At 36.6% G+C, this 26,820-nt stretch overlaps 1 protein-coding gene and 1 pseudogene across 1 annotated transcript in view; one reads left to right on the forward strand and one right to left on the reverse strand.

Moving 5' to 3' along the window:
• LRPPRC (leucine rich pentatricopeptide repeat containing) overlaps window positions 1-26,820 on the forward strand; it is a 117,622-nt gene that overhangs the window by 34,953 nt on the left and 55,849 nt on the right. The window contains exons 13-23 of the mRNA XM_005575990.5: window positions 2,147-2,240; window positions 5,297-5,363; window positions 18,737-18,764; window positions 19,677-19,734; window positions 20,818-20,924; window positions 21,137-21,214; window positions 21,556-21,600; window positions 21,957-22,070; window positions 23,085-23,215; window positions 23,912-23,997; window positions 25,422-25,629. Coding sequence (XP_005576047.3) covers window positions 2,147-2,240; window positions 5,297-5,363; window positions 18,737-18,764; window positions 19,677-19,734; window positions 20,818-20,924; window positions 21,137-21,214; window positions 21,556-21,600; window positions 21,957-22,070; window positions 23,085-23,215; window positions 23,912-23,997; window positions 25,422-25,629 — 1,016 coding nt within the window. The remainder of the gene's footprint in view (window positions 1-2,146; window positions 2,241-5,296; window positions 5,364-18,736; window positions 18,765-19,676; window positions 19,735-20,817; window positions 20,925-21,136; window positions 21,215-21,555; window positions 21,601-21,956; window positions 22,071-23,084; window positions 23,216-23,911; window positions 23,998-25,421; window positions 25,630-26,820) is intronic.
• LOC107127189 (small ribosomal subunit protein eS24 pseudogene) lies at window positions 9,315-11,277 on the reverse strand (annotated as a pseudogene).

Raw genomic sequence — 26,820 nt, forward strand, 5'->3', positions numbered from 1 at the left:
TCTCTCTCTCTCTCTCTGTCTTTTTTTTTTTTAAAACTCCAAACCTTTGTTTTCCTACCAAATACTTCTGGTCCCTACCAGAGTAGGCAAGCTGTTGATAAAGAGGCACATGAAGATGTTGATTGGGACAGTGCATTGGATTAGCAAAGGCTGCATTTTCCACTTTCAAAACAGAATGCTTAGCGCTGAATATATGAGTTACAGAAACAAAACAAAAAGTGCTTTGCAATTAGGAACAAGATGGCAGAGCACCTAATACTTAATAAGGAACATGTTGTTTAAAAGAGGTTTCCTATACAGTCATTCATATAATACCTTGATTTTTCTAATAATGTTAGAGTGTTTCTTTCATTAAAATAATTATATAATTACAGTCTTCTGAAGTGTTAGGGTTTATATCTTCAGTGTCTTCACCTCTTTCCCTAAGTTCTTAGTGGGGTATGTTGAGCCTGTACTATACATACTTTACTGTTAAAAAATTTTTTAAAGTAACTTTCCCACATATTCTTACTTTTTCAGATGTTCTCTTTGCAGAAATATAGCCCCCAGATCCAGTGTCTTCTTGGTTACTGCTTTGGCTTTCTCATTAGTGACTTAGGGAACAGCAGATCTAATTTGGAAACTTATCCCAAATTTGGTTACATTTCATTCTCATCTTAACTGTCTCACCTTCATTGCTGGAATTTCAGTAGTATTGAGTGTTTTGGGCTTGAAAACAACTACTCTGTTAAGTGCTTAATAGAACCCACAGTATTATTGATCTGCTTTTTTTTCTTTTTTCTTTTTTCTTTTTTTCTTTTTTCTTTTTTTTTTTTTTGAGGCAGAGTCTCGCTCTGTCGCCCAGGCTAGAGTGCAGTGGTGCAATCTGGGCTCACTGCAACCTCCTCTGCCTACCGGGTTCAAGTGATTCTTCTGCCTCAGCCTCCCAAGTAGCTGGGATTACAAGCCCCACCACCACACCCGGCTAATTTTTGTATTTTTAGTAGAGATGCGATTTCACCATGTTGGCCAGGCTGGTCTCAAACTCCTAATCTTAGGTGATCAGCCTGCCTAGGCCTCCCAAAGTGCTGGCATTACAGGTGTGAGCCACTGCGCCCGGCCTGATAATGCCTTTTGTCTTCAGCTGTACATTAAAAAGTACATTTTTTCATCAGTTTTCAGAAATTACATAATAAATGTTTGTTGATAAATTAGAGAATACGAGTAAGTGGTAGGGCTGTACAATCTGTCCATAGTTCCTTGAGATAGTCATTGCTAAGCATGTATATTCTTTCAGATGTATAATAGGCTGGAGAAATCTCTTCTAGCAAAAAAGTATACTGTTCATATTATCAGGCAACTCTTATTATACTGTTCCTATTACCCACCTATTACCACCTTGACAGAGGCTACAGTTTAATAAAAAGAAAGAACATTCTTATTTTCCTTTTAAAAAAAAACTTCTCTTTGGCTTCATTACTTTCAAACTCCCCCTAAAAGTCTCTGTTTCTGGCCTACTAGAGACCTGAAGGAAAATTACATTTCTCTCATATTTGTGTCATGATGAAGTCTTTTTCGTTGGATACCTTTTCATAACAGTATTTAATTCCACAAAATGTATTTTATGTTTGCTGTTTCATTGTATGGGTATGCCATAATTTATTTTTTATCATTGCTTATTGCTGATTAGGTGGTTTTTTTAATACACTATAATAAAATGATTCAATAAATGTATTTGAGCTCAATTTTGACTCATATATTTAAATTGTTAAACAAGTGATGTTGGGACAAGTGATGAGCCTCTGAGTTAAATTAAATTAAATTTGATCCTGGCCAAACTGTATGCCCTAGAATATTTTAGGTTAATCCATTGAATTTTTGTTTTGTCTTGAATGGGAGAATTGTTCTAGTATCCTCAGTAGTAAACTTATCCCAGAAGTAAGGCCCTCTAAAGGCATCAGATCATCTGTATTTGAAGATGAGCATTTAATTTCGAATGTTGGAATGTCATCTTTAAATTTTTGCTAAAATTCAATTTCTGAGCTTATGTATTTTTCTAGAAAATCAGAGAATGTGGTGAGTCAAAGAATCAGGAAGACAGGAACTTTGGCATATCAAAATATTGTTAGCTGAGATGTATTCTCATTGATATATGCTTTATCTCCAGGAAAATGGATGTCTGTCTAATAGTGATACGTTTTCTCAAGCTGAATTGAGAAGCGAAGCAATAAATGGGAACTTAGACTTTGTATTATCATTTTGTAAGTATACAACATTAGCAGTAAACTTGATAGATTTAGTTACTATTGAGGGCATGCAGGGTGATTCATGCAATGAAAGCAAGGAAGGTTTTATATGTTTTATTAAAGCCAGACTGATAAAACGGTTTATGAGCTGAACTTGTGGATAATTTGTAAGTAATTTTAATGTTGTAAGGACATTGAATATTTTATGTAATATGGTGTTAGACTGAAGGCTGGACTGGAGACCCTGAAGATGTGGATATTCTTTATAATTTGGCCACCGATTATGTGATTTAGAAGAAGTCTTCTAACCTCTCTGCTTCACTTTTTAGGGTAGTACTACCCAACTTGGGGGAGTTGTGAAAATCAAATGTGATATTGTTTCTGAAGTGTTTTTTAAACTAACATCTATTACAAAGACTTCTAGTCTTCATTAACAAAAACACAGCAAATGTTTACTAAACATTTTTAAATGCTAGGGTGCTTTATAATGCTTATCACATGTTAATAAAATTATCTCCATTGATAGATGACTAAAGGCGTAGAGAAGTTAAATGATTTGCCCAAGGTTAGTGATTTGAACCAGAAGTAAGATGTTCAGACTTTAACTTTGTTCTTTTCACCATACTGCACTTTATTTTATTTTATTTATTTGTGAGACACAGTCTCACTCTGTCACTTAGGCTGGAATGCAGTGGCGCAAACTCGGCTCACTGCATCCTCCGCCTCCTGGGTTCAAGCGATTCTCCTGCCTCAGCCTCCCAAGTAGCTGGGATTATAGGCACGTGCCACCATGCCCAGCTAATTTTTTGTATTTTTAGTAGAGACAGGGTTTCACCTTGTTGGGTAGGCTGGTCTCGAACTCCTGATCACAAGTGATCCACCTTCCTCAGCCTCCCAAAGTGCTGGGATTACAGGTGTGAGCCACTGTGCCTTACCTGCATTTTATTTTTAATTAATAAATAAGACATTCTTAAGAGACCTTATTTTTTAACATGTCCATGGTGTTGCTTTACAGTTTTTCAGATCTTCTGAAAAATATGTCATTTACAAACAAAACATAGACATACATTAACTTTTAGTTCCCTAAAATGTTAACAGTTAAGCTCTCATTAATGTTATATTCAAATTGTATAGGTGGAAGCTTTATACAAACCGGGTTATTGGTATGTATTACTTGTGAATGTCACTTAAAATATTTGTTGTAATATTGTAAGGGAAAGACAAAGTGTCCAGTATGAAAAATGGTGACTGTTGTAGTTATTTGAGTCAAATACTGAGTATTATTGCTGGCTGCTATCTGAGTGTATTGATTTTGCCTTCCACTCTGTATAACACATAGATTTTCCATACTGACAAGAAAGGAATCTGGGCTCACGAGGTGGATCCACGAGAGCTGCCTTTTCCTTTTATCATATCATCCATTCCACTTCGTTGTCAACCTCTTGATTTTTCAGGCTTGTTTGTTGCTAAGGAAACTAGATGCTTTTTGTCAGCAGCCTTCCAGCTGAGATGTTTCTAGTCACCTTTTTAATGAATAAAAACTTGACAGTATTCTGTAGAATACTATTTTGAATAGTATAAAAATGAATTTTCAAGAGGTTGTTTATTAGATTTGAAAAAGAAAAATGCCAAGAAGTTTGCCAAGTATTTGAGCTTTTCCTGTCAGTGCCTTCCCCTCCAGCTTTGATTTCCAAGTCTTTGAAGAGCTGTTCGTTCTATAATTGCTGGTATGTGCTTTAGGCAGCTCTTAGGAATGCTCTACTGGTTACTACCTCACAGGAAATGTCAGGTAGTAGAGAAGAGTAAATGGATTATCTTGATTACATTTTGTAGTAGTAGAGAACGTTTTCCCACTTGTGTTTGTAGGCATGGAAGATTAATTTGATCATATAAAATTCAAAGTTGCAAGAGGCATGTGGTTGTGTTCCCTTTAAAATTCCTTGAGTGACTCAGTGCAGGTCATTTTAAAAATGACTTAGATTTTCAAATGCTGTAAAAGCACTGAGAAACTTAGGCTCCTTGTTCAAGGAGTATAGCAGCTGATATAAAACAATTCTCCTTACGTGTGTGGGTTAATTTGTTACTTTTGGGGAGATGAACACTGAAAATGGACCATGACTTTTCCCATGGGATTTTTCTTTAATGAAACCAGGTATCTTAACCTTCATTTAAACTGTATTTATTGTCTTCAGAATTTGCTTCTACTATGAATTCCTCTCTAATCCCATCCTTTTTGTACTATTCAATAGCCACATTACCGTTATAGTGAAAAGATTAACTCAATTACTTATATATAACATGGTTCCATTTTAATACAATTGCAAGGAAAAATAAATTCAGGGAATGCCTACTGTGATCTCATCCCTTGCTAGTTTGGCAAGGGTTATGTGAAGAGTCAGTGTAAGGTGTGATTCTTACACAATGGCAAATCAGGCTTATAATGTCGGCATTGAAACATACAAGGTTGTAGACTGTTAAATGTCAAAATGAGTAGTAGAGCAAACAAATACTCAGAAAAGTGAAAGATCAATATAAGTCAATTACATAACAGACATGTGGCCTGTTTTATTATTACTTTAGGTGGTTACTCTTCTGTGAGTGCAGGTCCTTGATCATAGTGAAAAATGAAATGAGAAAGTATGAATGGTTCAACAGAACCCAACACCTCTCTGAGAAAAGAATTTTTCCTCTCATCTACTATCTTTAAAGAACAAAAGTCCTGTAGGGTATTACAGTCTCTCTCTTCATGGTGCCACCATGTCCAACAACATACAGCCTCAGTATGTGTACCAGGCTGACTCTGAGTCTGCTGGTATATTAGTAATTGCCATTTATAGGAAAGGATATTTATAAATTGATTAGTTGTATATATTCATGAAATTTAAAAATACATTAAAAGGGTAGCTTATATTGCAGATATATATTACTGCATTGTTTAATTTTGTATGAAAACATTTTTTATTTTTTAAATACAATTTCCAAAATGAAAACTAAAAGGTTTTCAATTTGATAATGCAGGGTTTTTTAATTTGTTTGGTCTGAGATTTAATGATGGTCATTTTCTTTTGCAGTGGAATCAAATACATTGCCTCTCTCGCTGCATTCTATAAGAAGTAGCCTACTGCTAGGCTTTAGGAGGTAAGATGATGAACTTAAATGTTCCTTGCCTGAATATGGACTGAATTCTCCTGTCTTTTTGACTTACTGCGTGTGGAAAAATACAGCTATTCTTATCTTTCAGTGTACATTCAGTTTACCTGAAATAACCTTTGCCTATTTAATTTTTCCTTTTAAGTTGTTGAATTAAATTTAGGCAGCTTTGTATCATCTTTTCCAAGAAATGCACACAGGTTTGGTAAAGATCCTGTTTCCAGGAAGAAAGTCCTGTTTCAAAATGGCAAGTTGGAGTTACAGACAAATTTGCATATGTATGTTCAGCTTATTGTTTGAGCATTTAATTACAAGGTGACTTTTATTCAGTAAAGTATCATTCTCCCCTTCTGTGTGCTCAGAGAATGTTAATGACCTTGCCCTTCCAATTTTGTTATTTTGAAAATAGACAAACATAAAAACTGAAAGAATAGTGAAAGGAAATACTCCCATACTACCCTTTTTTATCTGATTTATTTTTTTGAGACAGAGTCTTCCTCTGTCGCCCAGGCTGTGATGATGCAGTGGTGTGATCCCAGCTCACTGCAACCTCCGCCTCCTGGGTTCAGGTGATTCTCCTGCCTCAGCCTCCTGAGTAGCTGGGACTACAGGTGCCCACCACCATGCCCGGCTAAGATTTGTATTTTTAGTAGAGGTGGGGTTTCACCATGTTGGCCAGGCTGGTCTCAAACTCCTCACCTCAGGCGATTCACCTGCCTTGGCCTCCCAAAGTGCTGGGATTATAGGCATGAGCCACCGTGCCCATCCTCCATGTGTTACCCTTTGTGTAGATTTGCCAGTTGTTAATATTTTGCCATGTTTACTTTCTCTCATACCCTCTTTCTCTACACAGAAAGTACCTACACACACACACACACACACACACGTTTTTTTCTTTTTGGCTGAGCCACTTGAAGTTGTAGACATTATGACACTGGATCTTTCAGCATATTTTATTTCTCTTAAGAATAAAGTCATCTTGGCCGGGCGCGGCGGCTCAAGCCTGTAATCCCAGCACTTTGGGAGGCTGAGACGGGCGGATCACGAGGTCAGGAGATCGAGACCATCCTGGCTAACACGGTGAAACCCCGTCTCTACTAAAAAATACAAAAAACTAGCTGGGCGAGGTGGCGGGCGCCTGTAGTCCCAGCTACTCGGGAGGCTGAGGCAGGAGACTGGCGTAAACCCAGGAGGCAGAGCTTGCAGTCAGCTGAGATCACGCCACTGCACTCCAGCCTGGGCGACAGAGCGAGACTCTGTCTCAAAAAAAAAAAAAAAAAAAAATTAACAATACCGTACCACCATCTGATATATGTAGTCCATGTTCAGATTTTCCCACTTTAACAAGTTTCCTTTATAGATATTTCACTTTTTGACTGAGGAGTCAATTAAATTGATGCATTGGATTTGATTGCTGCATCTCTTTATTATCTTAATTCAGAACAATTTCCTTACCTTTTTTTGTTTGTTTGTTTGTTTGTTTGTTTGTTTGTTTGTTTTTGAGACGGAGTCTCGCTCTGTCGCCCAGGCTGGAGTGCAGTGGCCGGATCTCAGCTCACTGCAAGCTCCCCCTCCCGGGTTTACGCCATTCTCCTGCCTCACCCTCCAGAGTAGCTGGGACCACAGACGCCCACCACCTCGCCTGGCTAGTTTTTTGTATTTTTTAGTAGAGACGGGGTTTCACCATGTTAGCCAGGATGGTCTCGATCTCCTGACCTCGTGATCCGCCCGTCTCGGCCTCCCAAAGTGCTGGGATTACAGGCTTGAGCCACCGCGCCCGGCCTGTTTGTTTTTTAGTAACTCTGGCTTTTTTTTTTTTTTGAAGAGCCTAGGCTGGAATGTCTCTTCCACATTTTGTATTTTTCTGATTTTTGTTTTTCCCCATGATGAGACTCAGATTAAGCATTTTTAGCAAGAATACTCCATAGGTGATGAGCACATCTTATATTGTATCACATCAACAGATATAAAGGCAGGTGTGCAATAATGATGCCATCACCTAAGTTTGATCACTTGGTTAAGATGGTGATTCCCACATCTCTCTTGCAGAGGCACCTCATCCAGTTTGTAATTACTAAGAATACTATGGGGTGATAATTTGAGACTGTGTCTACCCTGTTTTTCCATTACTTTTCCGTCCTTGGTTTTAGCAGCCATGGGTAATCCTTGTTGAATTAGTTATTGGTAGTTAACACAAGGATGAGTTTCTTTTTTTGAGATAAGGTCTCGCTCTGTCCCCAAGGTTGGAGTGCAGTGGTGCAATCACAACCTACTGCAGCATTTACCTCCCGGGCTCAAGCGATCCTCACATCTTACCCTCCTAAGCAGCTGGGAGTATGGGCGCATGCCACCATGCCTGGCTGAGTTTTAAAATTTTTTTGTGGTGATGGGATCTCACTGTGTTGCCCAGGCTGTTCTGTTGAGAGAAGCAATATAGCACAGTGATTCATAGTTTTCTTTTCTTTTCTTTTTTTTTTTTTTTTTTTTTTTGAGACAGAATCTTGCTCTGTCACCCAGGCTGCAGTGCAGTGGTACAAACATGGCTCATTGCAGCCTCCATCTCCTGAGCTCAAGTAATCCTCCTGCTTCAGGCTCCCATTTAGCTGAGACTACAAGTGTGCACTACCACGCCCAGCTAATTTTAAAATTTTTTTGTGGAGATGGAGTCTCACCATGTTGCCCAGGCTGGTCTTGAACTTCTGGCCTCAGGTGGTGATCCCACCTCTGCCTTCCAAAGTGCTGGGATTACAAGTGTGAGCCACTGCATCTGCCGCCCAAATCTTTTTTGATTCATTGATCCCTTTGAGAATTTGTTGAAAGCTATGGCTCAATTTTCCCCGCAAAAGATGCATATTATAAAATTATGACTATAATTTAATGGAGTTCATGAAGTACTTTCCCTCTCCCTATAAAAACCCTTATCGTGGAAGCCAAATAAGAGCCTGGAATGTATCCTTCCATGCTTTTCTCTGTATAGAAGCAGAAACTTGTAAGAGGTGTTTGAAGTTTTGTTTTGTTTAAACAAAAGTAGTATATCATACTTTACATACTACTCCTTATCTTTATTTTGCACTTAACAATACTTCATGAACACCTCTTGGTCTACTGATATAAATCTAAGTGTTTATTAATATCTGGAGAGGATTCCATGGTATGGCTATACCATAAATTTTCAATCACTCCTTTATTAATGGACTCAGATTGCTTCTAATTTTTGCCACTACCAAAACAAAGTGGTACATTAAATATTATGTCCATATATATGTGTGTTTGTGCACATGCATGCATGTGTATATGTATTATTATACATTAGTTTTTTCCCCCTCAATGGCTAGAATGTGAAAAAGAGACATCTGTTTTCAAGAGTGTATGTATTCTTTATTTTAATAGCTACTACCATACTACTTTCCAGAAAAAGTTGTATTAGCTCATACTTAGATTAGCAATTCACACTTCTACCAGCAATATATAAGAGTACCCACTTCCTGCAAACATACAGGTATTAGACATTATAATGCTTTTTAATTTTGGCCTAGCTGATGGATGAGAAATGACATCTCAACGTATAATTTTCAATTTGCATCTTCCTAACTATTAAGCAGGGTTAGAACATACTTATTGGCCATTTGGATTTCTTCTATGAAATGCCTATTTAAATTCTTTGCCAGTTTTCTACTAGGTCATACAGTTTTTCTTGTCAATTTATAAGGTGTTGCATTTGAGGGATATTTATCTATACACTATCTCGTGAAATACATGATTTTTTTTTTAACCTTATTGCAGAGATGAGAGAGAAATGTAAGGATAAGATCTTGGATGGTTACTGGAAGGAGTCAAAGGAGTTTGTAGTCAGTGTTGCAAGCTGCAGAGATGGAGGAGAGATAGCCCTATAGAAAGAGGGTGTTCAGTTTGGTATTTGGAAAAGTTATTGAGTTTTGTTTTGTTTTTTTTTAATGGAGATGAGGTCTCGCTGTGTTGCCCGGAGTGCTGTCAAACTCCTGGGCTCAAGCGAACCTTCAGTGTTGGCCTCCCAAAGTACTGAGATTACAGGAATGAACCACTGGCCTGACCATTATTGAGTATCTTTAAGAGAAGAGTTTTGATACTATTGTAGTGGAAGAAGCCCAGCTAGAAGCTCTGAGAATCTTGGTGTCTTTGTTTTGTTTTTAGTGATTGGATTATATATACTATAACTGAATTTATCTATGCTTTCAGATTATTTATATTTTTATTTGAAAAGATACATTGAAAATACTGGAAAGGTTACCTTATCTTTAAACCACACCAGGCTAGGTGCTTTGCTTCTCCCCTGACTTACATCCTTTTTGGTGCTTTCCCTATTTGTTAGCATCTAAAATTTTTAATTGATTCCTGGGTTTAAAAATAGCCACAGATTGATCATTTTTTTAACTTTCCACTTTAGAGTTAGATAAAATGTTAAAATATGTTTAACAAAGGGGACATTACCCAGGAGCCTCCCGTGTTTGCACAGTTACAAATCCATCTTTATTCTTGACATAGTAAAAATAAGTTTAAGCGGATTCCTTCCAGGAACATATTTCAACATGTAGGTCCTAAAACTGTATACTATTGGTTAATTTTTCTTACTGTAGATAAAGAAAAATTTTTAGGTTGTGGTAACTTGGCATTTTTCATAAGAATATGTGCATAATTGAGAGCACTTGTGTGACTACAGGTGATTTCTTTCTTTTTCTTCTACTCCGAAAACTACTAAAAATTCAAAATGTAATTGATGTAATTGCAATTCATTATCTTGGCATTAATGTAGCCAGTGTATTTTTTTGTTTGATGTCAAATTAACTAGTATATTTAAAAATCCCTTTGTCAGTATAGTTATTGAAACAGTCACCTGTTGTGCTCCTGAGGGTCCCACTGTACTCTAGCAACTTTAGAATTGGCTGAGTGACTAGGAGAAAACTTACTGGCATTGATTTACATTGCCCGTAGAGCCAAGGTTAGCTACCTACAACTCCTACAATGATTAGCTTATAAGAGATTCACCAAAAGTGAATCTCTTGCCAAAAATAATTGCTAAAAATAATCATTCAGAGTTAATCCAAAATCTAAAAAGTTAAAGAACATTATAATTAGATACCATAGTCACTTTAGCTAAACCTAAAGGAAATTTGGATATATATTTCATTGTTAGAATTCACATTTTGAGACTGGGGGTGCGGCTCATACCTGTATAATCCCAGCACTTTGGGATGCTGAGGCTGGAGAATCAGCTTGAACCCAGCAGTTCAAGACCAGCCTGGCTCTTTGATTTTAACCCTTTCTGCCCTCACATGTGTAAGCTGAACTTCCTGGGTTGCCGCCAGCATGCAGCGTGATTATTTTTCTTGCCTAACACCATATTCTTTTTTTCTTTTTTTTCTTTTTTGAAAATTTTTAGTTTATTAATCTGCTTGTGAAAAATCCAAAATGGACACAGGTAGCCTTTTACTGCAGCACCTTTACTCTTTCGGCTGTGATCTAATCTCCAGCTCGCTTATTACCAGCACCAACATTGGCCTTTGCAGTCCCCCGACTTTCTTCATTCTGTTCTTGGGTTCCTTTCGTTGCTTTCTTGAGGTCTTTTGCTTCTCATACAGACCATGTCTTGCAAGTCTTATGTTTGGGTTCATTTTTATTTGCATAATCCAAGGAGTCATAAATCATGCCAAAGCCAGTTGTCTTGCCACCACCAAAATGAGTTCTGAATCCAAATAACAAAGATGACATCCGGTGTGGTCTTGTACATTTTGGCTAGTTTTTCCCAAATTTCTGTCTTAGGCAGTGTTGCCTTCTCGGGGTGAAGGACATCAATGACCATTTGTTTCCTCTGAAGTAGTCGGTTGGTCATGAACTTTCTAGTGCGGATAGTTATGGTGTCGTTCATGATGGTGGCCTGGAGGAAAGAAGGTTGAATATATCTGATTTTGCTCTGCCTTAAATGTTATATGAAATAAAATATTTTGTGGGTTTTTTAAAAAAACCAGTTTAGTAGGAAATGGAAATTGAATGCATATATGGTAGTATGAGCTCTCAGAGATAACACAGAAATGTTATACAAAGAGAAGAAAGTTGGGGGAATGGATGGGAGGAATGTACATACATACATTAGGCAAATGGAAGAGAGACCGTGTTTAATAAAGTTAAAGCTGGTTAAGATCACAGGCTTTTAGATATAACTCATTTAAGTCCAGGTTCTACATTTCATTTATATTTTACATGCTATGGGATCATGGCAAGCTAATGAACATTTCAGTGTCCCTGTTTTTTTTAGTATGTACAGTAGAAAGAAGAGTATCTAAATGGCTGTACTGCTTTGTCAATACTTTGAAAGTGTCTTTTTTTAGTAGGCCCTATCTGTGTCTTTTTTTTTTTTTTTTTTTTTTTTTTTTTTTTTTTTTGAGACGGAGTCTCACTCTGTCGCCCAGGCTGGAGTGCAGTGGCCGGATCTTGGCTCACTGTAAGCTCCACTTCCCGGGTTTATGCCATTCTCCTGCCTCAGCCTCCCGATTAGCTGGGACTACAGGCGCCTGCCATCTCGCCCGGCTAGTTTTTTGTATTTTTTAGTAGAGACGGGGTTTCACCATGTTAGCCAGGATGGTCTTGATCTCCTGACCTCGTGATCCTCCCACCTTGGCCTCCCAGAGTGCTGGGATTACAGGTGTGAGCCACCGCGCCTGGCCTCCTATCTGTGTCTTTAAAGGAGAATTTAAAAGTTTTGAAAATAGTATTCTCATTTAGAAACCATTTGGGGGCTATTCATAGTGCTGTATGAAATTTACAAAAGTACTGTTAGAGTTGTCCGGAGTTTGTAGACTCCTCTGTCTGTAATAGCAGTAGAATGTTACTGTTCTTCATGATTTGGCAATATTTTTCTTTAAAATTCTGTTATCCTGCTAGAAAAATCTCACTTGAAAGCTGAAATTGGATCTCAACAGACATATAGGGTTAACCTTTTCTCCAAACTTGTTCTTCAAACAGGAAGAAAAGTGTAAATGGAATTAGGTGTAGAGAAAACAATGTCTTTTCTTAAATGCCGCTTCCTCACAAACTTCATTTGGTTGTGGGCAGAAGAGAAGACAAGAGTTTGTCATTCCATTGTTTGTATTAGACAATGGAGACATTGAAATGTTAATTAACTTGCCACGATCACATGGTATGTAAAAGATCAATAAAATGTAGAACCCTGACTTAAATGAGTTCTACCTAAAATTTGTTAGTTTATCAAATAGCAAATGCCAAAGCTCATAGCCAAACTGCCTGGGTTCAAAATTACTTCATTATTTTATTCCTTTGGAGAACCTGGAAATTTAATTTTTTCTTTTTTATTATGAACTGTATATACATTCAGAGGCATATCTAAAACTTAAATGTACCATATAAAAAAGATAAATCAAATACATGGTACCCACCTCTGAGACCAGGACATAGAATGTCAGTGGGATCCTAAAAGCCTCTTGTGTGCTAATTCTCAATCCCATGATGCCTTCCTCTGCTGTTGAGGTGCCTGCTGTTGAGGCTTGTGTATATCATTCCCTTGCTTCCCTAAGTAATCAGGCCACTTTTATCTAACCCCCAAGCAATATATAATTTAGTTTTGAAAGACTGATTAACAAACAGAAATCTGGTAATAAGGAAGAAGCAACACTGCCAGGAAATAGAGACTGAATAGTCTCTGGGTTAGGGTCTGGCTTCAGTTTTCCTAAAAGTTTACAAAAGACCCTTCTAGCGAAGTCAGTGGGGAAGGTCATGTGTGAGTGAGTCCTGAGAAAGAGGATGAATTTACCACATTTGAGAAGTCTATGGCTAAATACCAGGCATCTGGCAGAAGTATCTACAGATACGTAAATGTGTTCTGCACCTAAACTCACTTCCTCAAACTTACAGGAATGTGTCAGAGTAGAACACTTTTGTGGGTGAAATGAATGTTCTCAGTCTGTCCAAGCAGCAGGGCACGAAAGGCCGAGGAAGTATTGTATCATTACATGGTCAAAACAATACAGATAATGTAGATCCATTGTTACCTTAGGTTAAAAAAGAGATATAGTGACAGAGACCTTGGTGGTGAGGGTCCACACTCTGGACTGGTTAGTTGCTTTCCTTCACTGGGTTCTCACTACATTTTCATCCAGGAGATTCTCTTTTGTTCTTTTCTTCCAAGTTGAATCTTTTTGCTTTCTGTATCTGATACTCTTCATTTTTCTTAGTTTAGTCTTTTTATAGAGGACAACCTTCTCGAGTAGCTTCTCGAGAAAAGCATATGGAAGGTAAATTTTTTGAGACCTTGAATACCTGTATTCTAGCCTCAGATAGGATTGATAGTTTGCCTACGTATAGAATTCTGAGTTGGAAATAATTTTTGTTTATAATTTTGAAGGTATTGCTCCATGTTTTCTTTACAGTGTTACTGTTGAAAGATTTAAGCCATTCTGATTCCTGACCCTTTATGTGTAACTTCTTTTTATAGAACACCCTCTGAAAGTTTGTAGAATCTTTCCTTTATCTCTATTGTTTTGACATTTGACAATTAAGCAACTTATTTATCTCTGGAAATTTGTATATCTTCATTTTATCATTAGTATTCTGGAATTTCTAGAATGATTTTTGGAAATTTCTAGAATCTTCTGGAACTTGAGAAGAATCTCTTGACCACTAATATTATGACGTTTCACTATAGAGCAACCTTATGTATGAGTTTATTTGTTTTGGTTTTTTTTTTCATATTTTGTCAATTGTGCTGCATGCTCAGTGGCTCCTTTTAATTTGGCCATTTATATCCCTCAGCTCTGGAAAATTTTAGTTTTAGAAATAATTTTTTCTCTCTTTCTGAAACTCTTAGACTGGTGCTTTCTTTTTTTCTCCTACTTTGCTTTTCTTGGTTCTTGGGTTCCACTTTCTGTGATATTTCTTCAACCTTATCTTCTGCCTCTTCTGTTGAATTTTTTGTTTCTGCTATCCCTTTTTTATTTCCAAAATCTCTTTTGCATTCTCAAAGTGTTTCTTTTGTAAAATAACATATTACTGTCTCATAGATATCAAGTCTTTATCTCTCATAGGCCTTTTTTTTTTTTTTTTTTTTTTTTTTTGAGACAAGGTCTGGCTCTATCACCCAGGCTAGAGTGCAGTGGTGCGATCTTGGCTCACTGCAACCTCTGCCTCCCAAGTTCAAGCAATTCTCCTGCCTCAGCCTCCCAAGTAGCTTTGACTACAGGTGTGTGCCACCACGCCTGGCTAATTTTTGTATCTTTTGCAGAGATGGAGTTGCTCCATGTTAACCAGGCTGGTCTTGAACTTGTGAGCTCAAGCTTGTGAGTCTCAGCCTTGCAAAGTGCTTGGATTATAGGTGTGAGCCACCCCGCACCTGGCCTCTCGTAGGAAATATAGTTTGTTTGTTTTTTTTTGAGACAGAGTCTCGCTCTGTTGCTCTGTTGCCCAGGCTGGAGTGCAGTGGTGCGATCTCGGCTCACTGTAAGCTCCGCCTCCCGAGTTCACACCATTCTCCTGCCTCAGCCTTCTGAGTGGCTGGGACTACAGGCGCCCGCCACCACACCCGGCTAATTTTTTGTATTTTTAGTAGAGACGGGGTTTCACGTGTTAGTCAGGGTGGTCTCGATCTCCTGACCTCATGATCCGCCCGCCTCGGCCTCCCAAAGTGCTGGGATTACAGGCGTGTAATCCTGTAAAATCCTGTAAAACCCAGGGATTACGGGCCACCGTGCCCGGCCAGTAATAGTGTTTTGCAAGGCTTCCTTCTTCGTGCTTATTGTCTACTGTCTTCAAGTTTGTGTGTGTGTAAACTGTTTTCCTTTTTTCGCCCCTAAATATCTGGGAATCCTTAAAAGTAGGAAATGCAAAAAGCCATCCGAAGCTCTGAGTTTGTTAGTAGGGTGTGTTGACTTGGTGCCTTGTTCTCGGGATAGCTGAGTGGCTGTTGAGATTGTCATTGTATCTTTGTGTCTTTCCTCATAGGATGGGGCATTCCCCAATGAAACGTCTTCCAGGACACCGCATGAGGGAGAGTACTAGAGACTCCTGTGTTTATCGTGTAGAATGTATAGTTACTTAATTCTCAGTTCTCCAGGGATTGACTGTTTTACCCTCCAGAGAAGAATCCTCCAGATGTCTGCTGCTGCTGTTGGAGGGAGGGTTGTAGCCTCCCAGCTGAGGGAGAGGATCTAAGGGACCTTCTGAGTGTAGTTTCCTTTCTTCTACCTTGGTAATGGAGATTCTATTGTATAAGTTTGGTTCTAGATTTCTTCACTGATGTCTTGAGATTTGACATTCTCTTTACTACTAAATTGGTTACCACTTCTCTGTCTGTAATATTTATTTCTAGTTACATGTACTTCCCAGTTATTTTATGTGTCATTGAAAAAAATCTTTTTATTGCAGTGGGGTATTGGAAAGGAGCAAATTTAGATGGAAATTGTTAGTCTCGCATCCACAGCTTACTCAGAAAACGCCTGCATAAGTTTTAAAACTACTTTGCTCCTCAGTTTCTTCATCTTTATAATGGTTCTGATAATTGTGCTTAAAGTGAAGATGTTATGACCATTAAATAAGTCAAAGTGCTTAGAAAACTGTTTAATGCATTTGTGAGTGCCCAGAAAATATTAGTTCTTATTAGTGTGTGCCAAGGGCTACGAATGCTACATAATGGACCGTTCAAATATGAATGGGAAACTTCCTACCCCAGCGTTGTTCACAGTATGAAAATAAGAAAGCAACTGTAAACTAGTCTTCATAACTGTGAATGTTTATAGAAGGTACTCTGTCTTCTGCCAGGGTTGGGGAAGGGATGAATCAGGGCAGGAGCTGGAGAGAAATTGCTGAGATGCATGTTGAATTTATAGAGGGGAAGGGAAGGGTTTTTCAGGCAGAGACATTGAGGCTGAAAGAGCAGTGGTTCTGGGGAAGTGTAAGTAGATTGGTAGTAGCTTAAGAAACTATGAAATAATTAGAAGAAATAAAGCCAAAATGGTAGCCCAGGGGTCTTTGTGAGTAGTCTCATTCTAAATTAGGATATTTGGACCTTGAGTCATATGGCTTCGAGCCATTGAAAGGTTTACATGATGAAGTTAAGATTGACATATATTCAAAGGGGATAATACAGGTAAAGCTGTATAGGGAGACAGGAAACATTAGGAGATCATTCACACTTTATGGGATCCTTTGAGGGAACTGTGGAATTTCCAGTTGAAGGTATTTTACATCGCCTTACCAAATTTAAGTTATTTTTGTTTCTGGGAAACAAAGAACTTAAATACCTATATGCAGGATTGTCTTTAAGATAAAAAATATAATGCACTTAGGACCTAGTACAAAGTCTGGGTCACTTGTAAGGGGCACGTAGGGAAGGACAGTTCCTGAAAGAGATTGAGTAGCATCTAGCAGATAATGGCTAACAACACCACAAATTCCAAAACTTAGTCAAAGAGGACCAAAAAGATGTTAGTTGAATTTTGAATTAAAATCATTGGTAATTTTAGCATGAGTAGTTTCAGTGGAATTTGGGGCCAGAAGTCAGATTGCATTGGATTGGTAACTGGTAACTAGTAACTATTCCTTACAATAACCTAGTTTTGAAGGATTCTGTATGTTTTTGTTTTGGTTTCAAACCTGTGCCATTCACCATGAAGCTTCACATTCAAGGCAGTACTTTTAGACATTTTCATTTGTTGTAGGTATATGTGAAATTTTGAAAGTTTATCTCCATGCCTTCCTTAGATACTTCATGCCAAGTTTGAGGGAACTTAATATTCTAACTATTTTTTTTTTTTGAGATGGAGTTTCGCTCTTGTTGCCCAGGCTGGAGTGCAATGGCGCGATCTCTGCTCACAGCAATTTCCGCCTCCCGGGTTCAAGCAATTCGCCTGCCTCAGCCTCCTGAGTAGCTGGGATTACTGGCATGCACAACCATGCCTGGTTAATTTTGTATTTTTAGTAGAGATGGGGTTTCTCCATGTTGGTCAGGCTGGTCTTGAACTCTCGACCTCAGGTGATCCACCCGCCTCAGCCTCTCAGAGTGCTGGGATTACAGGTGTGAGTCACCACGCCCAGCCTTAACTATTTTTTATTTGACAGTAAGTTGATACTTTGATAAAAATATATGGTTAAAGTAACTAAAAAAAAAAGAAAAAAAAAAGAGGAAGCCCAGCTTATTATGCTGAGAGTTAAAATAGAAGTACAAAATTTAGACTGGACATGATACGTGTTTATTTTTTTAAAGTACAGCTCCCATGTACCCATCCCCCAGCTTTAACAGCCAAGATTTTGGCAGTCCTGTTTTACCATTCCCCTTCTCTCTCTTTCTTTCCTGGACTATTAAAACTAACTATGGATCTTTGTCATCTACCCATAAATACTTTAGTATATATCTCAGAACTTATTTTAAATAGAACAATATAACCACCATAATATACCTGACAAAATTAATCCTAGTTGAGAAGCAGAATTCATCAAATGCCCAAATGGGTCCAGGATACAGCAAAGGAACCATTCCAAGTTTTACCACTTTATGTTATGCACTTTGGCATATTAGCCTCACTTTCTTGCAAACTCTGATTTTTCCCTACTTTCCTTGTCCTGTTTTTCAAATGTGGTAGGCTACTGGCAGGTTAAAATTCCTTGGAATTAAAGCTCTTTGTAGCCTAACCGAAAAAGATAGCTAATTTTTATCTTATTTTACTGTATTTTATTCTTTATAGCTTCAAGTTATCCCCTGCTGGAAGACCACATGAGTGTTACTCTGTCTTCTCACGGAATTATATTTAAAGGCACATTAGTTTTGACCACCCGGTCCAGGTGTTGGGATTTCTCCATTATGTAGTTACTATTTTTTTCATGACAAGTAACAAGCAATCTGTGGGCAGTCACTTTGAGACTCACTCTGTCGCCCAGGCTGGAATGCAGTGGCGGGATCTCGGCTCACTGCAACCTCCGCCTCCCAGGTTCAGGCATTTCTCCTGCCTCAGCCTCCCGAGTAGCCTAGATTACAGGCATCCACCAACACGCCCGGCTAATTATTGTATTTTTAGTAGAGACGGGGTTTCACCATGTTGGCCAGGCTGGTCTCAAACTCCTGACCTCAGATGATCTGCCTGCCTTGGCCTCCCAAAGTGCTGGGATTGCAGGTCTGAGCCACCAGGCCTGGCCTATTTTGAATATTTGAAATGGGTGAGTGTCAGTCTTTCTATATTACCTTATCCTGAAAATTCATCCTGATACAGCAAACATTTATTTACTTATTAATTTTAATACTTTGATCTGTACATATTACAAGTATGCATTTAACTTAATGTTTTTTAAACCTGGGCTTATTTTCAATCCTTTGCTGCCCTCTGCAGGTCTATGAATATAAATCTTTGGAGCAAGGTAAGTCCCCCTCATATTGAAATCATAAGGTGTTTTTAACGTTACAAGCCAATACCATAGGTTATGTAATAATTTTTATCATGAAACCTATATTTGGTTTTCTTTTAAAATTTTGCTGACAGAGTTAATGTTGAAAAATAATTGTTATATGTGTCTTTTAGTGTTTGTGAATTCAACTGATAAGAATCCAATGGGAGGAGGGAGAGGATCAGGAAGAACAGCTAATGAATGCTGGGCATAATACCTGGGTGATGGGATGATCTGTGCAGCAAACCACCGTGGCACACATTTACCTATGTAACAAACCTGCACATCCTGCACATGTACCCCTGAACTTAACATAAAAGTTGGAAATTTTAAAAAAAAAGAATCCATGAGAATAGACACTTTAATCTTTAGACCCCTTTTGTTTTAGTCTCATTAAGAGGAATGGAAATTGTTATTAAATATCTAAAAAATGTAAGTCATTTAGCAGTTCAGGATATTTTGCTTTGTATTTCAGTAAAACGTAATACAAAATGAGGAAACCAGTGCAGTGTCAATAAGAGCAAAAACAATATAATGAGGAATAATATTGGTCAATAATTCCTATAAGCTCTTTTCTGTTTATAACAATTCATGCAAAGTGATGTTTACATATCAATTTATAAATCAGTTTAGAGTCTTTCTTTGTGGCATTTCACAAAACATTGCAGTTTTCCTTCAACATGGATTTGTTTTTGTTTTTAAAAGACAAACCTATTATTTAAAACAAAACAATCTCCTTGGCGGGTGGGGGTGGTTTTGAATTACTATGATATAGAATAATACCTTACTGGGGAGAGGTTTTATTATTTCAAGAATTCAATTTCAGATTATATTTGTTTTTGTTTGCTTCTCTTGCTGCAATGCACGATTTTTCTGTCTTACCAGATAACAGAATTGTTGTACAAGGATGGACGTTATTGCCAGGAGCCTCCAGGACCAACGGGTAGCGTTTCAATTTCGATGATTGTAACTTATCCACAAATCCATTCTTCTGTGTAATGATGGGTTAGGAGGATTACAGCAGTAAACACTTTATTTTTAAAAGTGAAATTTGAAAACATTTGGTTATAAGTCTTTATATTGATTACAACATTTTAAGATCTGAAGTGTTTGGTTTTGTTACAATTATTTTTTCTAAAGATGGAGTTGGGAGGCTTTTTCTTTTCAGATATTGGGGAAATGTTTCTTCTAACACCTATGGAAATAGGCTTAAAAATCAGTGACTCTTAGCATTTATGTGCTTTTAATATTTTGCAGGTGTAGTTAATTTTAAACATAAAATGTAGGGAAGGTTCTTGTGGATTTCCACGTAAATACAATTTATTGTCCCAAATACATTGTTTTGACATTTAATGATTTTCATTTTTCACATAATGAAGTTTAGAATATATAGTTTTCTGTAAGATGGTACCCTTCTTGAAAGTTTACATTTTTATCCTAGGTATTATTATAACATGGCCCTATACATTTTATGCTTGAATGCAAAGGAAAATTACTGTTGTTACAAAACATCTTTGTTAATCTTGGTTTTTCATTGGCTAATAGGCAGCTCTCCACAGGATTACTGTATCTGCTTGTTAAAATTCTTTAACTTTCTATACTCAACATTTAATAATCCTTTCTAATTTTATGTGCTTCCCTAAATATTGTCCACAAACAAAATAGTATAGAAATGTGTACAAGACATTTATTTATTCTTATTACTTGTGATTTGGACAGGAAAGGGGTAAGGCCTTGGGCAGAACCACTTCTGTCACAGAATGGTGGAAAAAAAATAGATTGAAGTAAGATTCAGTACTGAAAAGCTGTCACTCGGTTTGAAAATAATTAATATTCCTTTCACTCACCAGTTAGATATGTGCTCCCAAACCACATAATCTCTATGCCTCAGTGATCATTGTTGCCATTTCAGAGCCTCTCATCAGGGTGACATCTCACACCAAAATGATTTCTTATAAATTAATCTTGATAACATGACAGTCTCGGTAATTTTAGTGGAATGCTTTCTCTTGTTTTTTTTCCACAGAAGCTGTTGGCTATTTTCTTTATAACTTGATTGACAGCATGAGTGACTCAGAGGTACAGGCCAAGGAGGAGCGTTTGAGACAATACTTCCATCAGCTGAAGGAGATGGTACCATTTCATTTTTTGCTATATAATGCCTGTCCTGCCTGACATGTATCTATTAGATTTGAAATTGCTGCTTTTAAGTACAACCAGACCACTTCTCAATGACATGCAAGAGTTGGAGACTTAAATTATGTCTGAGATAATTTCTGTTAGACAAATTTCAGTTTAGTTGTCTAAAACTCAGGTTTTTCCCCCCCTCCCTTCCCTTCTCACAGAATGTAAAAATTCCTGAAAATATCTGCAGAGGCATTCGTAATCTACTGGATAGCTACCATGTTCCTGAATTGATTAAGGTGTGTGAAATAGCAATCAACTGGATAAAATGCTTAATTTATATATAACAGCATGTTAAAATTTTATTTAAATATGATGCTTTTGGCCAGAAAAAAAATTTATTTCAATGACAGCCATTAAAACAAAGCTTTTCATTGATTGTTCATAAATACTATTTATATATTCATAAATATATTTAAAACATTAATTACATTAATAAAGTATGAAAAGAATGTCTAAAATTTTGGAAAGATGAAAAATAGTAATATGAGGTAAGACTTACAAAATTTAGTTTTGATGTTTGCTGATGTGTTTTTACGTGTGTTTTCTAATTCTGTGCTAATTTGAATTTCAATTTTAGGATGCTTATATGTTGGTTGACAGTGAGAATTTAGACTCTCAAAAAGTAAGTAGGATTTTGACTAGGTACTACATGCTATAGTAACCATATTTAATGAGTATTCCGGATTGTGTACTTTTAAAACCAGTGATTGCTAACATTTTTATCATCTTGTATACCTCTGAGAAGTTGGTAAAACCTGTTTCCCATCTCAGAAAAATCAACATATTTAAGAAATTTGCATATAATCTCAGGAGATTTGTAAACCTCTGGAGTCCATCCATGGATTCCCAATTCATATCCCTGATAGCATTTATGACATTTAGGAAAGTAGAAAGGAAAGTCAGTTTAAAGGGAAGAGTGACAAAAGGGATAGATTTCCTTTTTCAGGAAATTTTTCTTTTCTTTTTTCTTTTCTGTAGACCGTGCAACTTAGGTCATCTGAATTGGAGTCTAGACTTGAAACATTAAAAGCTGAAGATAAACCTGTAAGAGATGTCCTAAAGCACCTCATATTAATGCTTTGTTCCCAAGAGGTAACATTTGTTTTAATACTTAAATGTTGTTAAGGCAAAAAATTATTGATAGATAACAATAAGAAAAACCAAATATAATATTTATGATTTTTACGATTGATCATTATATGTCAGGCTTGTAAAGAATGCAATTAAATGAAAGGTTAACTAATTTCAGCTACACCTTGAATGGCATGTTTTCGGTTGCTGTAGTTTGTTTACGATAATCTGCAAAGTGAGTGATAGTAACAGCCGTGATAGGTTTATCATACATGCCAAATGTCCTTTCAAGCCATGGCTCCGGTCTCTTATATCTAGATTGTCAAGCAACTGATACATGCGGTAGTCATTTGCAAGTCAAATATTACTAGGTTGTTAATGCAGGGATTGAAATTCCATTTTCCTGCTGGAAAAAAGCTCTTTCTGAGATAAAGGGTCCCTTGCCTTTTTTCAGCGGGCGTCCAGCTGTACTTGGTGTTCATTTTAGTGTATGTCTGCAATTTGTGGGATATCACTAGACTGTTTGTCAGTTTCTAGTTCAATATAATTGAGCCATAAGCTTGTAGTTTTAGGAAAAAATATCATGGCTAACTTTATGATTATAACCTGCTACTGTTAAATTGTAAAATATTTCTTCACATTACTTGGATACTAAACTAAACTGAGAAACTTCTCAATGATACATAATTCTGCATCCTGAAATTAGACTGCGATTAGGGTTTGATTTAGGAATTACTTAATCTGGAAGTCTTTTTAAAATAATACCATACACAAAGCCTAAAACATCACATTTGGCATAAACAGTGGCCATTTTATATTACAGATAACACATCTTTTAACCCTTACATGTATAAGACTTGCCCACTTTTTAGAGGTGAATAAAAATACCAAGGGGCAGAGTCAGGTTGTTAACATGAAACCATTTATTTTTAAAGTACTATTAACTTTTTCTAAACTCTGAACATTAAAGCTAAAAATGTGACATTTTTACCTTCACACTGATTTCTTCTTTTTCACTTCTATGCTGTATTTTAGAATATGCAAAAAGCCCTTGAATTGAAAGCAAAATATGAATCAGACATGGTTATCAGTGGTTATGCAGCTTTAATAAATTTATGCTGTCGACATGATAATGCAGAAGATGCCTTGAACTTGAAAGAAGAATTGTGAGTATCCTGGCACCAAAACAAGTTGTCAACATTTATTCTGCTCTACAGACCTTGATAGATTATCTAGATGGAATATTACTCTACTATATACTGTCATTTTTAAAAATTCTTTTGTCGTCAGTGTTTTTGAAATTTCATATTATAAGGCTCTTTAATTAATTGTAGCTTATGTTCCGCAAGGTGTCTTTGTTTAAGTATGATAAGACATTCTAGTCCTTAGAACCAACGGTTTTTTTCCATTGATTATATATCTCCATATCACAACAGTGGTGATGGTGACTGTTTTATGAGGCTTGATAACACTTCCCTTTCTATATTGTAGTGTAAATAAAATTCTCTCCATTTCTCAGGTATCTTCGGTTTCCAATCCTGTTAGATTTTTCAAGTAAAAATGTCTTTTTGGGTATTTCAGTATTCGTGATGAAGGTTAGAATCACTTAAAGCATAAGCATCCTTTGCAGATGGAGTGATGCAATATATATATAGTGTTGGACTTTTACTTCACTAGTCACTTTGAATATAATTTCGTGTGAACTTGTATATGACTTCAAAAAGAAATCCTAACTGAAGCGTAGAGGCCGACATTAGTTCAGGTCTTCTGATGCGCTTTTGTAAAGTGATTAAATGGATGTTGCTGTTCTTTTAGCAGTTAGTTGACTTTTAAAATAACATAAATGTGGCTTTAATTTTTAGCGACCGCTTAGATTCATCTGCTGTCCTTGACACCAGCAAGTATGTAGGCCTTGTAAGAGTATTGGCAAAGCATGGCAGGCTCCAAGGTAAGCCTCAGCACATAAAGGAAATATGTGATGCGAGTATCTTGCCACTGGAATAACACGTGAATTGATATTAATGGATATCATGTCCTGCAAAGTGCTTGAACACTTTGCATACAAATTTGCATGTGAATCCAACCAGAGCTGCATGGACAGTGTAGGCCATTAGTTTTAATGGATTGGCAAGCTTGTCATTTACATTTGCACAGCTCAGTGCTTTTTGCATTTCTGCAGCTAGTTTTTATTAGCATTGCTGTTTGGATTGAGTTTGAAGATCATGACTTATGGCACAATTTGCTTATATGCCTGCACTAATGGCTTTGTTTTTGCTTAAGAAGGTCTGAAGTCTGAACATAAAACCTATAAATGTAACCTAATATATGCTTCTGAATTTTGCAGTAGCCTTTGCCTTACTTTTTAATAACATTAACAAAATATATACTTTAAAGTTTTCATTTTAATTAAGGTTTTTTTATTAATGGTTCATGGAAAAAGCTTAGCTGATTACACAGCTGATTTGCATACTCAGATTTTCTCATTGTTGAGATAATGTTAAGCCTAATAAAATTAATTACACTTGATAATACATTCATACTGTTTGCTTGTTTCTTCACTTTCTGATTTGACTTTATTTTGAAACTTCCTTTTTAGCCTTCCTCTTTTCCTTAGATTTTCAGAAAAGGTTGTTTTAATTTTATTATAGGGAAAAATGTATGGAGAAAATCGTTTATTAGAACATTGAATTTTTTCCTAGGACACCTTTCTAACTCTATAAGGATTAGCCTATTTTTTTTTAATCACTTTTTGTAAAGTGGTCAAAACATTTTGTCTGTGTAATAATTAAGAACAACATTATAAAAATGCACTTATTCCATATCCTAAAATGTTTGTTTCTGCCTTCCTAATGAAGCTTAATGAATCTAATGTATTAACATGCAGTCTTTTGGAAAGCTTTCATTGGCTCTGCTTGGCTAATTAGTATCGACATAGCAAACAGGCCCTATCGGTATCAGACCATTAGTCTGGCTGTATATACAGTGTAAACACATCTTTATTATCTGGCCTCCTGACAAGCCATCTGCTGAAGAAACAATGGTGTGATTTAGCAGATGTTAGCTCTGAACGATAAAAGCATCCATTTAGGAGGATCTTACAGCTATAGGGCAGACCGTACAGGGTTATGTGGTACAGAGTGGGGACACAGTCCCTATCTATAATTTGTAGTCAAAGTTGCAGGGAAATGATAAAACCATGCTATTGTGGATTTATAATTGTAGTCTCGTTTAGAAATGCAAGTAGTAATTAACTTGAAATCGGCATTATACACTAGAATTTACATTCCTGCTGGGCTTGAAATGCTGTTTTAATAGCAGTTTGTTTTCCCTACATGAAATTACCTAAGGGTCTTTTGTGTTACTTCATTGTAGATGCTATTAACATTCTGAAGGAGATGAAAAAGAAGGATGTTCCTATCAAAGATTCAACAGTCTTGTCCTTTTTCCACATCCTAAATGGCGCAGCTTTAAGAGGTGAAATTGAAACAGTAAAACAGTTGCATGAAGCCATCGTGACTCTAGGGTTAGCAAAACCATCCACCAACATAAGTTTCCCATTGATCACTGTATACCTGGAAAAGTAAGTTAATTTAATTTTGAATTTTAAATGTTGGCATTAAAAGAATGAGTCTAATAATTTTCGGATTATACTTTGTAAATACTCTCATGATGGGGATTCCTTGGAGGTCATTTGCTACAGAGTAAGAGGACTAATATGAACTCGGTGACATTTAAAATCACTGTGGTCCTGTGGCTTTATGTATCAATGGGATGGTCCCTGGTGCTTTTTTGTAGGAGCATATGATTACTTGAAATTGAATCTAGTTTTTCCCAGTTTTCAGCCTGATAAGTGTTATTAATAAATATAAGAAAAAAGGATCTTCTGAGGCTTTTGAGTATGTGTCTTGACTGTTAGTTATTCAGGTAATAAGTGTAGAAGCATCTTCAGTGCTCCTTTTCTTCACAGGGTATTTTAAATACATATACCATTGCAGTTATTTCTGGCTTTGATAAATGTTGTAGGAGATGAATTTTGCTGATAGGGCAAGGTTTACTGAGTTTGGTAATTTTTCCATTTGAAATGCTCTTGTTGGTGCTCAATTTAAGGCATTATTTGCAATGTAAATCATACAATCAGTCTATTTTGTAATGAATAAAACATTTTAATAAGATGACTAAGCATAACTTACCTTTTTCTTTTGTATTTGTTTTTGTTTTCTGTTTTGCTTTTTTAAATTTCCTAGATCATCTTTGTCAGCTTTTTCATAGCTTAATATAGTTTGTAATCTGCATTACATGGAGACTGCACTGGCAAAGTAGTATTAGAAAACCCTAGGCAAACAAAAATAGAAGATAATAATTAAAATAAAATAGAAGATATATGTATCTGAAAGTAGTAAAACTCCGAAAACGAAAATATACTAATTTAGATTTCTTGAGTTCAGTTAACAGGGGAGAGCCAAATTTGACTGAAACACAGAAATATCTCACTGTCTACGTAGTGTGGACGTTGTCCTGTCGATGCCAGGAGAAAAATCAAATATGTATTTTAACAGTTCTCATGTTTTCCCCAAATTTCTGGTAGTTTTTCTTTCTTTATTAGAGAGTATAATTAATTGAATATAATAAATGATTTAGTGTTGAATTTAAATGTATAATAAAAACCATCTCCTTTAACTAAGTTTCTGTTAAGAAATGTGTGTATACATGCATGCACACATGAAATCATTCCTTTGCCATCCAATCAAAAACAATTATCATGTTAGATGAT

Source organism: Macaca fascicularis, chromosome 13 (genome assembly GCF_037993035.2).
Source record: "Macaca fascicularis isolate 582-1 chromosome 13, T2T-MFA8v1.1".
Taxonomy (NCBI): Eukaryota; Metazoa; Chordata; class Mammalia; order Primates; family Cercopithecidae; genus Macaca; species Macaca fascicularis.